Below are 14,772 nucleotides of genomic sequence, written 5' to 3' on the forward strand. Positions count from 1 at the left end.
GGGACACATCTTTAAAGGGAGGCAAAGCGAAACAAGGGAAGTTTTGAACGGCCTGGAGAGCAATGGGAACCTTTTGAACCTAAGAACATAGGTTTTCTTTATTTGCTTAAATTTGGGAGAAATGAATGTGCCTGGACCCCAGGGAATTTAGGTCGGCGAACAGAGGTAAAAACGCCACGGTTCTCCCAAGATACAGAATTCTCTGATGAACTCAGAATACTGACACCAAAGGTCCCGAGCTTGTGGGGAATCTGGAGTTCTCAAGGTGCCGATGTTGATAATTCGGTTTTCCTCCTAGGCTTCCACCCAGACATGCTCCATCCCAATTCCAAAATGGCTGTGTGGTTTCAGTCCTGCGTAAGTGTGCAGCTCCCTGCCTCTCCCACAGGGGACAGACCCTCCCATTACTTCTACCCCAGGGGACAGCGTTCACTGCCTGCCACTGCGGGTGAGGATGGTCCCAGATCATTCTGCCCACCTCAGCCCAGAGTCAGAAGCTCTTGAGGTGGGGGGTGGGTGGGGCAAGCCGCAGGGATGGTGAGACGTATTAAAGCAGCTATTAAGCCTGACATTAAGGCTGATAAGACCTCACACAGTTGTAAATGTCTACTCCTAATTGCTGCATCCTGCTCTCTGCTAGGAACGATCTGCTGTGATCTCCAGAAGGCATTCTTCTCGAGGTATCTTTGCGGACTTGTGCCGGGGACCTGACGGGAGCTGAGGTGGGTATTTTTCAGACCGAGCTCTTTGCCGCCATCAAACAGGGAGGTCTGTGCCGTCTGCACCTGTGACCTGTGTCAAGGGGTGGCTTGCCCAGGAATGAGTACCAGAGAAGCCACAGTCTCGGTGGGGAGGGGAGGCAGGACCCTCCTTCTGCCTTTTTCCCATGTTGGCTCTTTTGCTAGAAAAGAGAGAACTAACTGGAAAAATGAGGTTGAGAAGGAATGTTTTCTTTAATACAGAACAAAACAAAACCTTTTCTCTTAAATGTCCTGTGCGGGTGCCAAGCGTGCTAAGGAGAGAATATAGTCTGAGCTGTCATCCCCAAGGCCCGGAAATCTGCATTTTAAGAGCAGCCACCGCCCCCCCCCCCCCCCCCCTCCCCCCCACCCCCCGAAACCCCCTTTTTAAAGCCCCCCCCCCCCCCCCCCCCCCCCATTTTCCCTTCTCTCACTACAGCAACAGAAACATGTGCTCTCCTGCCCACCACCCTCTATTCTGCGGCCCATTGCCTGTCCTCCCACTGGGGACGCGGCCCCTCTCTCTGTCCCCCACCCCTAGTCTCTACCTATGGAGAGCCAAATTGTCCTTCAATACCTAGGGTCGGGCCCATCTCCTCTAAGAAGTCGCCCAGTCCCATCCACACCAGTTTCTAACTTAATTTTGTTTTGCCAACAAATGAGTATGATCCTTGGTCAGGATTCACATATCCAGCATCTAAAATATCCCTCTCCAGGTCGAGTCAGAACAGGGTAACGACAGGAGAGGATTAAGAAAAGACTCTGGGGGCAGGGAATAACAGCTCGTCTGACCCAAACCCAAAAGACTGCTCTGGAGCCTAAACATTAGATCTCTTGAATTCAGTTCTCAGCCAGACTCACAGTGAGAAGCACGCATTTGAGAAGTTTAAAAAGCTTTGGGAACACTGGCCAGTTGTCCCAGAAGACGGCTGGGGAGGGCTTACCCAGGGCAAGAACATGGATATCCTATTCTGACTCAGGAAACCTGCCATGTTCGGAGGCTGAGTTTGAATGTCTGGGCAAATGGAATATGTGCGAATCTAGGGAAGTCAGTACGGAGCTGGTAGGTGGAGGGAAGCTAGTCTTAAGGACCCGCCGTGGGTGGGGTGATGTCTGATGCCACACCTGGAGATGGTGCCGGCTAGTGGGATAAACTGGTGTAGGGAAAGGCAGGCTGGAGTGGGGACTGGCTCAAGATCTGGGCTGTAATTCCAGCTCTGTGTTAAGCAGACATGTGACTTTGTATAAGCCAAGAAGCCTGAGGTCTTAATGTCTTTATCTGTAGAAAGGAGGGGAGAAAGCCTTTCACAAGATTATAGTTTAAACTCTTCAGCCTCTCTAAGGCCATTGTCACGATTCTATGACTATCTGGGGCAAAGGCACAGGCGGCTCATATCCCATGAGACATGGATGGAGCCCAGAGCTGTCCCCTAACTGGTCCCACAGCAGCGTGGGAAGCTGCATCTGCAGGAATTCTGGGCGCTGTGGCCCCAGGGACAACTGTTCACTGGGTACTTTCTCTGTGCAAACCCCATTCATTCTTCAGGAAACTGGGGCCAAAGATTCTAGGCATTTCAGAATGTGCAGATCTCTGATATATATTCCCTTTTAAAAGCTCTTTACTGTGTCCAAACCTGTTCATCAGATCAGCGTGCTAAGCACACTCTTCAGTCTAACAAAGTCAGAGGACCGCTGCCTCCATGCATTCTTCTGGAAAGAAACTGTGATGATTCACATGGTCATGCCTTATCTTTTATTATTTCTCATCTATAAGGGAAAGCATACTTTCATTACCAAATACTTAGGTATTAAAATGCCGTTTAATACCCACTGGAGCTGACATTTTTAAAACTCCCTAAATGAATTTTTTTTTTTAATATGACCTCACCCTCTCTGAGACTCAGAGAAATTTTCATCATTTTTAAGCGCCACTCCACAAAACATCTGAGTGTGGTTCTCTTCAGCAAACCCTAGGCAAACGTGCACAATACGCTGGATAATGTTTTGCAACCCACAGGCATCTTCCTTTGGTTCATTATGCTTATGAGACCATGTCAGAGAAAAAATCCAGAATCATCCTCAGAACGGTCTGGTTTGTGGTGGTGATACAAACGCTCACTGTAAGCCTGGTCCCAGACCTCAGTGGTCGCCCGCTTGGATCCACAGGCATGGATCCACGGCAGGTACGGGAACAAGCACATGGCCAAGGGCATCTTGCCAAAGATGCTCAGGCACGGGACCTGCAGCGTTTAGTCCATGCTCATGCACCGAGGGAGGGAGGCGGGCTCCGGGCTCACGACGTCCCCCCTCCCCGGACATGCGGGAGGCCACCCGAAGCCCTGACACACATGACAGTTGTCCTGAGGGCCAGCCAGCCTGGGGACTATGGCTCCGCCCCGGCTGGGAGACAGACCTGGCTCCTGGGCACTGGGTGCAGGCCAATCAGAGCGTGTCTCTGGCCCCCACAGCCAATGGGGATGCTCGGTGGCGGGCCAATGAGGGTGCGGGCCGTGGAAGCAAGAAAGTAACGAGTTGTCTGCAGGGGACGCAAGAAGGGAAAGCTGACCTTCTCACCTTGGGGTGGGGGTGGGGGTGGTAGCCCCCTTTCAGGTGGAGGCGGTGGGGGTTGGGGGGGACTGCCTCTGCCCCCCCAGGTGCCCCATGCATCCTCTTTGTGCCCACAGAGGACAGAATGGATATCCCCTAACTGGTCCCACTCAGCTGGCATGGAGCCCAGTTTCCTCGTCTCTCAATTGGGTGATGACACCTACCTTCTAGAGTTACCTTGAGGCTTACAGAAGACAGCTTAAATACGGGGTCCAGAGAACCAGGGGCTCGCCATGTCAAGGGAAAAGATGCAGACATGTAGGTGGGAAGAGAGCAGATGCATGTAGGAGAGGAGGCCCAGGGGAATGATGTCTTACAGAAGGTAAGAAACAACTGGGGACGGCGCACGAGAGCCGTTGCACAGAAGAGAACGTCCAAAGCTCAGATTAAAATAGCAAGAAGAGGTGGAAAAAGGAGTCACTCTTTGGGACAAGAGGAAGCAGGTCGTGTTCCAATTTAAGGAGGAAAAATTCCTTTTCTCCAAACAGAGAATATACTCTGGTCTTTTGGCCACTTTTCGCTGGATCCCCCTGCCGCAGTATTTCCCGGTGGCCTAACATTGTCCCGAGGGTCCACCGCATCGGCCAAGTACGAGGCCATGTATGAGGAGCACCGGCCGGGCAGGCGCCCCCTTGCTGTTCTCTGGGGGTGAACTACCTCACCCCGGGGCAAGGGGTTACACAGGGGTCAGGCGCCCAGCAGAAGCGGCACAGGCTTGGGGGCACGCGGATTTGAATCTGACCCGGAGCGCCCTGGCCATGACTGTGTGGACCGTAAGTGAGCCCTACCTGAACCTCGCCCATGGGGCACCTGCCATTCAGAGGACCCTCCTGAAATTCAGCTGCAGTGAGTGGCAGACTAATCTTTAAAAGGCTTTTGGTGGACCATTAAATTATGTGTTATGTCTAAAGAAACTGTCCCATCGAAAGCACCTGCGATTTCAGGGTAAGTGTAAAAGGTTCATTTCAATCCAAATTCCACTTGGGTTGAGGCCCTGTCCCTTCTGGCTCTGGGGCAGCCTTGGATGCAGGGTCTCTGAGCACCCCTGAGGAGCTGCTTTTCCCCCTCTGCCCCCACTCCCTGGTTTCTCTCCCCTGGTCCTGCTCCTGGCCTCCCACCACCAGCCCACCCACAGCTCTGCTGGGGCCCCCGGGAGCAGAGGCTGTGTCCTCGAGAGCCTCGTCTGGGCACTGAGAGGACACAGAGAGGTTCAGAAACCTACCTGCCCCAGGTTTTTATCGAATCACCCCTCCCCAACATCATCCTTCAACCGCTACCACACACACCTGCCTCCCGGATGTGCCCCACTGGGGGACAGATCTGCACCCAGAAGAAAATGCAGCCCTGGGACAAGGGGGTATTACTAAGAGAACTCCTTACCTGCAGCCGCCTGATTTCTTTCTTGAAAATGGAGATCTCTGTCTGCTCAGCCAACCTTCCCCACAGCTGTGAGGAGGAAGGCTCTGCTCATGAACCCTGGTACCTCCTGGTGGCTCTGTTCGGTTTCTGATACAATCACAGTTCTCCCCGGCAACATCCACACACGCTGTCACCTTTTGACCCTGACCCCTCCCTCCCAGTGGCATAGATCCCACCCTGAAATATCTCTCCACAGTGACAAAAGATCCTGCCCTGAAATATCCCCCCTTACACAGCAGCATAGATCTTACCCTGAAATATCTCCCATACATGGTAAAATAGATCCACTCTGAAATATCCCCCATAGTAACACAGATCCTGCCCTTGCAATACCCACCTTACCCAGTAGCATAGATCCTGTCCTGAAATATTCCTTCACAGTAACATACATCCTGGCCTGAAATACCCTCTTGCAGTAACATGGCTCCTGCCTTGGAATATGCCCCCACCATAACATAGATCCTGCCCTGGGTGGAGGGTCGGGGGCACTCCCACCTCCTGGATCCAGCTCAGCACCAGGTCCACTAGCAAAGATCCCTGTATTAATGCCAACCTAGTATGGCTTCCCCTGGTCTGTGCCCCATGGCCCTGACTTTCTGGTTGGAAGGACAGCCTATGTACTTCTTCCCCATTGCTGGTTTTTATCCACCTCATGTGATAAAGGGCAGGGGCCTTAGACTCCACCATTTTTCTTATCCTTCAAATGAAATGAGAGAGTGATGGATTGTGTCTTGAGTCTCTACTATGTTCCTAGTCCTTATGGACAAGCCTGTGAAGATTCTTACCTCCATTTCCTGGATGGGGAAGCCAAACGCAGAGAAGGGCAGTGATTTGCCGAAGGTCCGCACATCTAAGGTTCTTTTGGGTTCTCTGCTCTGCATGCCTTTTGGGGTGATGGTTAGTGAGATGAATATCAGCTACCTGAGGCCAGAGAGAAATTTACATGATAAGTTTCAGAACAAAAGACCCACAGCTTTGAACCAAGGTTTGTGGCTAGTGACTCTTAGGGAGGGATGAAAATCGTAGACGTCAGCAGAAGGGCATACTCTCTGACTCCAGGTAAGGGCTCTCCTTTCTGCTAAAAGAAGCCTGGAACACAATCCCAGATGGGCTCTTGCCTACCATCTCCTTGGCACAAGGCCAGACTTTGGCTTCCGGGAGAGCCTCTGGATATAGTAAGCTCCTTCATGGGATCAGGATTGCTAAGCCAGTGTGGCTCAACCCTTTCCAGTAGGAGAGCTGATAGAGGATTCCCAAGACATGTCCTAGGATGAGAATTCCCATCCTCCCCTGACCTCCAGAGTAAAACTCCCAAAGGCTCAGAGCCTGTCATCATGACGCAACACCAACTTCCAAGGAACCTCCTTCTGAGATTTCTATTTTAAGGACTTAATGTATATGAAAATGTTTTGCAGTGTAGAAAGACCTGTACAAATACTGATAAAGAAAGTTGCGGCTTGAAACTATAAAATTCCTCAGAGAAGATGTAGGGGGAAACCTTCATAACATTGGTTTTGGCAATGGTTTCATGGATATGATACCAACAGCACAATCGAGGAAAGCAACCATAGGCAAGTGGGATTAGGTCAAACTAAAAGGCTTCTGCACAACAGAAAAAACAATCAACAGAGTGAAAAGGCAGCCTATGGAATAGGAGAAAGTATTTTCAAATCTTGTATTTGATAAGGGATTAATAGGGGTTCGTACCCAAAGTATGTAAGGTACTCCTATTACCCCATAATGAGAAAACAAATGACTTTTAGGTCAGTCAGAGAAAGACAAATACCATATGATTTCACTCATATGTGGAATTTATGAAACAAAACAGAAGATGATCGTAGGGGAAGGGAAAGAAAATAAAATAAAAAACAGAGGGGGGCAAACCAGAAAAGACTCTTCACTACAGGGAGCAAACTGAGGGTTGCTGGAGGGAGGGGGTTGGAGGGATGGGGTAACTGGGTGATGGACATTAAGGGGGGGCACATGATGGAATGAGCACTGGGTGTTGTATGCAACTGATGAACCACTAAATTCTACCCCTGAAACTAATACTACACTTTATGTTAACTAAATTGAATTCAAATTTTAAAAAGTGGGCAAAGGACTTAGACATTTCTCTATTTAAGATGTACAGATAAACACCAGATACATTTAAAAAAAAAAAGTGCTCAACATCACTAAACCTCAGGGAAATGCAAATCAAAAGCACAAAGAACTATCATTTCATGTTGATTAGGATGGCTGTTGTATATTAAAAAAAAAAAGTTTGACAGGGATGTAGAGAATTTGGAATCCTGTGCACTGTTCGTGGAAACGTAAAATGGTTCAACTACTGTGAAGAACAGCAGGGAGTTTCCTCAAAAAATTAAAAGTAGAACTAACTCCCCTATGATCCAGAAACGCCAATTCTATGTATTTTATCCAAAAGAATTGAGAGCAGGATCTTAAAGTGATGTCTGCCTCCTGTGTTCATTTTCCATTATTCACAATAGCCAAGTGGTAGAAACAACCTTGATGTCTATTGGCAGAAAAATGGATAAAGAAAATGTGGTCTTGGGGTGCCTGGGTGACTATCAGTTAAGTCTCTGCCTTCGGCTCAGGTCATGATCCCAGGGTCCTGGGATGGAGCCCTGCATTGGGCTCCCTGTTCAATAGGAAGTCTGCTTCTTCCTCTCCCCCAGCTCATGCTCTCTCTCATTCTCTTTCACTCTCTCTCATATAAATAAATAAAATCTTTAAAAAAGAGAGTATGTATATTACAGAGAAAAATAGGGAGTATAGGGGAGGGGGCCCATTTTAAATAGTGTGGTCAGAGAAGAGCCCTCAGAAAAGAGATTTGAGCCAAAACTTGAAGGAGGCCAAGGAACAAGCTGTGTGTTTATCAGCGGGGAGAGTGTTCTGGGCAGAGGGCATAGTGTGTGCAAAGGTCCTGGGGCAGACTGTTCTGAGTGCAAATCAAGGAGTCCCTGTGGCTGACAACAGAGTGAGGGATTGAGTACAAGGGAAAACAGTGAGATATGGGGTCAGAGGGGGTAAAGGACAGGGGTGAAGGGTTTTCACGCTGCACAGTATTCCATGTGCTGGACAACAATGAAGGACAGGTGAATTCCTATGGAAGTGAAGAAATATTTTGCAATGTGTATTAGGGTTCTTGAGAGAACTAAAGTGCCTATGGACATTCATTCATACATGTGTGTATATACTCATATGTATATATGAGTGGGCCGCAGAGGGGCTGCCCCAGTCAGCATAATAGATAGAAGCAAGATTGCAAAGGTCAGGGAGCTGTTTTTTAGGAAGTGTGGAGATAGGGTTGGAATTCCTTCATGCAGGCTTCCCCTGTCTGTGAAGGTGGTATTACTTATTAACCTGGAAGTCTTGGATTGTCCCAGCAGTGAAAGTAAATGATTTTATAGACTCATAAACCTATGGATCCCTGCTCCTGGCAGCCTAAGGCCATTATTGGTTGTTTACTGCCCTGTGTAAATGGGACTTGGCAGCCTTCTGGGGTGGAAGATGGAGGCGTGGCTGGGGTGGGAGGGCAGGTTCTCACTCTGATCTGAGCTACTCCTCAGGAGATATGATCACAGTGGTCTGAGAAAGGTGATTCATTTTCAGTCTCTGGGGCTCATTATCACTAGAAAGACAGACCACAGTTCCCAGCAGGTGCCTTATACCAGAGGGAGGCCCATGGCCTGGAAAAGCTGGGAGGACCTCAGAGTCTTTCTGATCTGAGATCTTTATTACAGATGAGGAAGGCAGAGAAATGTCACAACTTGATTATCAGAGTTCAGGTATGAGGTCCTATATTTTGTTCCAAAGATTGAATTGTATAAGCACAGAATTGGGAATTCTCAGTTTGGCAGCAGTTGGCAGTTAAAAGTTTTGGGGGGACAGTTGATAGGATCTTTGTGTGTGTCAACACTGAAATATGGTTCTGAAAAACGAACATGCTATGTTTAAAGATATTCATCATAACTATAAAATAATATCAATATGTGTTTATGGTAAAGAATTTGAAGAATATTAAAAATCCTAAAGATAATATCAGAAATCACCCATAAAATTCACACCTCCAGCATGTATAGCCAATACTTATAGACATTGTGTGTGTATGTATATATCAAAGATATCATATAAGGCAACCATTTAATATTTACAGTTGTGTAGCACACTTCTCAAAATAAAACTTTTTGTTTATTTATTTATCTATTTATTTTTAGAGATAGCAAGAGAATCCCAAGCAGACTCCACTCTAAGCACAGAGCCCGACTCAGGGCTCCATCTCACGACCCTGAGATCATGACCTGAGCTGAAACCAAGAGTTAGGCACTTAACTGACTGAGCCACCCAGGCGCCCCCAAATTAAACATTTTTTATTTTGAAGTAATTGTAGACACACATGTCGTTGTAAGACATAATACAAAGAGATCTATGTACCAAGTTTCCCCCAGTGGTAGCATTTTGCAAAGCTAAAGTACAGTAGCACAACCAGAATATTGAAATTTATAATCTAGTATTATTCAGATATCCCAATCTTACTTGTACACGTGTGTGTGTGTGTTCTCTACAATTTTTCACACATGTAAGTTCACACACACATGAGCACCGAGAAGATGCAGAACACTTCCATCCCCACAAAGAGCCCTGTTGGACCCTTTCGTAATCATACCGCTGACCTGACATATGTGCCAACTCACCCCTGAACCCTGGCAGCCACTGATCTGATCTCTAAATTCTAAATTTTGTCTTTTCCAAAGTGTTATACTAATAGAACCCTATCTTTGGTATGCAGGTTACCCTTGGAGATAGGCTTTTTTCTCCAGCAAATCTCCTTGAGATCTATCCAGGTCGTGTGTATCTTACTAATTCATTTCTTTTTCATATATGCGCTGCCAAAGTGAGCTCCTAATTCGTTTCTCTTTATTGCTGAATAGGATTCCACGGTATGAATGGACCACAGTTTGTTTGTCCAAAGGAGGTGAGGTAGGACGGCTTGGCTCTGGGTTCTCAGATCGCCTGTTGGCCCTGCTTATTTTAGCTTCTATCAAGAAGAATTGAAGGATATTTGAGTGGTTTCCAGTTTTCTACTATCAGGAATAAAACTGTTATACATTTTCATGTACAAGTTTTCACATGAAGGTAAGTTTTCATTTCTCTGGGATAAATACTCAAGAGTACCCTTAGGGCGTCCTACAGTAATTGCATGTTTAATTTATAAGAAACTGCCGGAGTTTTTTCTGCAGTGTGAATCATACATTTTTGACATGCTGTGTGACTTTTTCTCTAAGTAATTAGTCTTTAAAGGAACATGACTCTTAACAATGATACAATATTGCATGGGATACATGTAGCATGATTTAAGTTTTCTCCAAATGTGGAATATTTTGATTATTTCACATTTCTTTTTCCCCGTGGAAATCACGAATAGACTCCTGCACGTGAAGGTGTGGGAAAAGGCCGGCTGAAGCCGGTTCTCACATTGGCCAGGGGTGAGCAGGCTCTGAAGGATGGATTCGTGGTGACTTGGCTGCACATGGCCCTGAGAGGGAGACATCGCAGTGTCCCGTGTTTCAGTGTTCAATGAGCAATACAACTGTCATGGGGACAGGGAGGGTTCATGGGAGCACTGACATAAGCGACAGCCCTTTCCATGTTCGTGGGAAGGCTGTCATAACCGGAAATTCCCTTTTAACTTGCCAGGAGAAAGACTTCACGATGCCACAAATCTTCATGTAGTCAAGTGCCAGGAGAATCAGATGGGCCATTGGTGAACTTAGAACCAGGAAAAGGGGAGTGAGGTGTCTTTAATGGTCTAGCTGGGGGTGGTCTACAGCCTCCTTCTCATCTTGAGGAAGACAGAGGACAGAACACAAGGACATCATCCACTGGCTGAGCTGGGCAGGAGGGTTTCCCTGGGCTCTTCCCATAGTACTTCTCTGGATTTCTGCATTTAAAACCTCTTTTGACTGACACCATATTTATTTTGTGAGTTGATGCCCTTCAATCCAGTCCTGTGAGCCTAGTAGCTTTTCTGTCTTTCCATGGAGTTTGTGTCTTTGGTGTCTGATCATTTGAGAGGGTTTTGCAGTTTGACACTCAGTGGGAAGTACAATTTCCTCATTCAGTTGTTGGGGGACATACCATTCTGGCCTCCAAGTACTTACAACTTCCACGACTGTAAATAACTTTCGTTGTTACAAATAAGTCATACTCTTAGAAACAACCCTATTGGACACGAATCTTGTCATTTTTTATTATTTCTTTAAGGGGAATTTTAGGAGTAGAATCATTGGGTTCAAGAGTAAGAACATTCTGGGGGGCTTGGTCATTTATAAATTCATTCCTGGAAAAGAAGTTCATGAGAATACCCCTTTCATTTTATTTTTATCAATACTGGATGATATATTTTTTTTTAAATGCAATTTTGATAGGTGGAGAGGGGATTTTTTTAATGGGCATGCTATTAACTTTCAGTGAGTTAAACATTAACGTATAAACAGGCTGCCTTCTGAAGCAGAGTCCAGGGGCATCAGTAAGGAAACTGAACTGCTACATGGGTCATGGTGGACCTCTTCCAGTTGTCAGAAGCACTCATAGTTTTTATGGCACTGACCACAGGTAGAAAAGATTCCTCTGCCCTTGCCCTTGGCACTCTGTACTGCATATGTAACCTAACGTTCCAGGCCATACAGTCACATGGACTTTATTTCCTCACTAATTCAACAAACAGCTATTGAGCATGTACTTTCTTTTTTTTTTTTTAATGTCTTTTTTAAAAATTATGTTATGTTAGTCACCATACAGTACATCATTAGTTTTCGATGTAGGGCTCCATGATTCATTGTTTGCATAGAACACCCAGCAGAGCATGTACTTTCAAAACACCATGCTCGTCACCAGAGACACTAGGGTCAGCAAGACATACTCTCTGCTCTCTGGAGTTTACAACCAGGGAGAAAAGACAGACAGATCGCACAGACAGTGCGATCAGCACCTACAGGGTGCCACACCATGGGAACAGAGAGAACTCCCAGTGCTACCAGATGGTAAGGGCCAAGGATAACCAGGCCGAGGGTCAAAGGACGAAAGGAGTTCAAGTGAACAACCACGGACTGTCGTCAGGCAAAGGACTGGGTGAAAAGGAATCGCAGGAATTGTGCGATGTACAGACTTAGGCTGCACAGATAACAGTTGAAGGCTCCATGGAAGGGAGATGGAAGAGCCACGCTCCAGGACCTAGTGTTATATCCTGTTTCTGGGTCTCTGTTTTAGTGGCCACCAAAACCAGTCGGGAAGTCCCACAGTCTCCTCTTCCTGAGTTCCCCCTGCCCACGAATGGCACTGTCACCCAAGCCAGAAACCTGCCAGTCACCGAAGACCCCTGCTCCTTACTCACTTGTGTTAGTCAGTTCCCAAGCCAACAAGATCGCCCTTCTCGGGAATTCTCAACTCCTCCCCCTGCTCTCGATCCTCACTGCTACTGGTCTAGTCTCATCCCTTGCTGGGATGCCTCGGCCTCCTGTCTGGCCTCCACCCTCCTTCCAGCCCTGGCCCCGTCCTATCCAGCCTCCATTCTGGGTGTGTGTGTGTGTGTGTGTGTGTGTGATTCAGACTTCAGTTGTCTGGCTTCTCCAACCCCCAGGAGAGCTAGCTCTGAGGGCAGACACCCTGGGCTTGCTTATTAACATGTCCCTGACACCTAGCACAGTGCCTGGCATCGACTAGGTGCTCATTAACTAGTTACTGTCCCCCCCCCCACCCCCATCACCAGCCTTGTTCTCCCTTGTCTCCCAAGTCAGAGGCAAAAAAGAGATGATTGGATTAGAAGAGAAGATAATTTGTGGTTCACCTTGTGGGTGCCACATAATTTGCTTTGTGTAATGGGAGTGCTGCAGGCTCCCAACGGCACCTTCTTAAAGGAACCCCAGGCTACTTTCGGAGCAGCAGTAAGCAGTGAAAGATTAATCAGACCAGCTAACTAGAGCTAATGAATGAGTTGGAGAATCTAGTGCCCTCTCCAGTTACATAAAGAAAACTCAGCTGAATGTCTCCAGAAATCTTTAAAGTGTAAGCAAAATGGTACGGAGAGAAGACGGGAAGATGGAATGCTCTGGACAGGGACCAGGTTGGCCAGAAGCCCATGGAGCCCATACATGGGAGTGATCCTAGAGTCTATATTCCCTCTAGCAGGGCGATCCTGCTTGAAGATGGCTGGGCCCTCACTGAAATTGCCCTCATTCATACATTCAACAAATATTTACTGGGCATCTCCCATAAGGTAGACACAGTTCTAAGTTCTGAGGATATGCTAGCAAACAATTCAGGCAAAAATCTCTGCTTTGATGCAGCTTATATTTTAGTATAGAGGAGAGGGAAAGAATAACGTGAAAGTAAAAGAATAAAGAGAAAGTAAAAAATCTAGTTTGTCAGACTGTGATAAGTGCTATGGAGAAAGATATAGCAGGGCAAGGGGGAGATGAGAGGACTGCTGTACACGATGGTCAGAGCGAGCCTTTCCGAGGTGACGTTAGTACAAACGCGTGGAGCCGCCTTCATGTGGGTATCCAGGAAAGGACATTCCTGACAGAAGAAAAAGCTTGTGAAGAGCCTGGAGGAGCTGCATTGCATTGACCAGAAAAGCAATTGTGGCTGATTTTACAGGTTCTGCTCTGGGACTTGCCAGGGCAGGTGGAGGTGACAGAGGTGGCCGCTGTGGCTGAGCCCTGCAGGTGCCTTAGGAGAATCTAACTGGCAACACTCCTAATTGCAAAGGTCTTGGCCCGTGCTCCTTTTTGGGATTTCCCAAGCTCCCTTTCGATGATCTGACATCCCAGTCAAAGTAAGATTTTGGTCTGGTCCTCCCACGAGTCACAGCGGTAACTCTCCTTCAGTGCCCTGTGGGTCAAGCCTGGGTGCCTGGGGATACTGACACCTGTGAACACAGCTAAAGCAGGCAGAGGGTGAAACTTGTCTTACTGTGTCTTGCTCCCTGTTATCTTTTGGGGGCTCCTTAGTGCATATCAGACCCCTTTGGGGTTAAATATCCATGAGTTAAATATCCATATATTTGTGTGGGAGGGTCTAGACAAAGTGGTGGTAATGATTCTGTGAGTTGTACTTTGATAAACACAGAAAGCCATACCACTAGACGGAAGGGATCGAATATTGCATTTGAATATTGCATTTCATTGTGCTAAGTTTTTTACACAAATAATCTTACTAAATTTTCATTACTCTGCACTATTGTCACTATTTTACAGAAGAGAAATGGAAGGCTCAAAGATACTGGCTATTCCCTGCTTACAAAAATATTTATAAATATATAAAATTAGTTTGTAAGCATTTCAAACAAAAGTAAAAAATAGGAAGTGAAAGTAGCTCATAATCTCACCTCTTAGAGAAAACCACCATAAGCCGTGAGTTGTATAATCTTCCTTAAGTTTCAAAAGGTACACACAAAGGCATACACGCATACCTTTTTTTCGTTTCTAAAGAACCTGGGACCGCAGTATACAGACTGTTTTGAAATTTGCGTGCTTTTTTCTTTTATCTTGGTTTTCTTGACTTGTAGTCGGGTAGTCGTACTAATGAAAGCAAGGCTTTTCTCTAGGACTCTGTGATGACCCACCTAGTTGTGTGACTGCACACAAGTCACTTTCCCTCCGGGCTCCAGTTTCCCTTATTTGTAAAACGAGGACGCGGCACAAGAGGATTCCGCGTTGGAATGCCAATGGGCAGGGCACCTCACCCCCTGCCCGCCTCGTGACTATCTGGGATGGTCTCCAAGGTCCAACCCCGCTTGACTTGGACAGCAGCCGCCGCTTTCAGTAACTCAGATCACAAAGCCCGCGCCAGGGACGCCTGGAAACCCAGGCGAGCAAAGCATAGCGCAGTCGCTCCTCCCGGAGGCTGATGCTGACGGAAGTGGCTGGGCAGGGCTAGGGGCGGGGCCACAGGCGCGCGGCGCGCGTTGCGTGCGGGCTGCTAGGCGGGCCGCGGCGTG

The 14,772-nt window shown here is 47.2% G+C and overlaps 1 protein-coding gene across 1 annotated transcript in view; it reads right to left on the reverse strand.

Moving 5' to 3' along the window:
- STRA8 (stimulated by retinoic acid 8) overlaps nucleotides 1–14,659 on the reverse strand; it is a 31,695-nt gene extending 17,036 nt beyond the window's left edge. Inside the window, exons 1-2 of the mRNA XM_059396355.1 lie at nucleotides 14,161–14,659; nucleotides 5,552–5,687 (exon numbers count right to left, since the gene is read on the reverse strand). Coding sequence (XP_059252338.1) covers nucleotides 5,552–5,616 — 65 coding nt within the window. The 5' untranslated portion in view covers nucleotides 5,617–5,687; nucleotides 14,161–14,659. The remainder of the gene's footprint in view (nucleotides 1–5,551; nucleotides 5,688–14,160) is intronic.
- Nucleotides 14,660–14,772: the final 113 nt, after the last annotated feature.

Source organism: Mustela nigripes, chromosome 4, assembly GCF_022355385.1.
Source record: "Mustela nigripes isolate SB6536 chromosome 4, MUSNIG.SB6536, whole genome shotgun sequence".
Classification (NCBI taxonomy): domain Eukaryota; kingdom Metazoa; phylum Chordata; class Mammalia; order Carnivora; family Mustelidae; genus Mustela; species Mustela nigripes.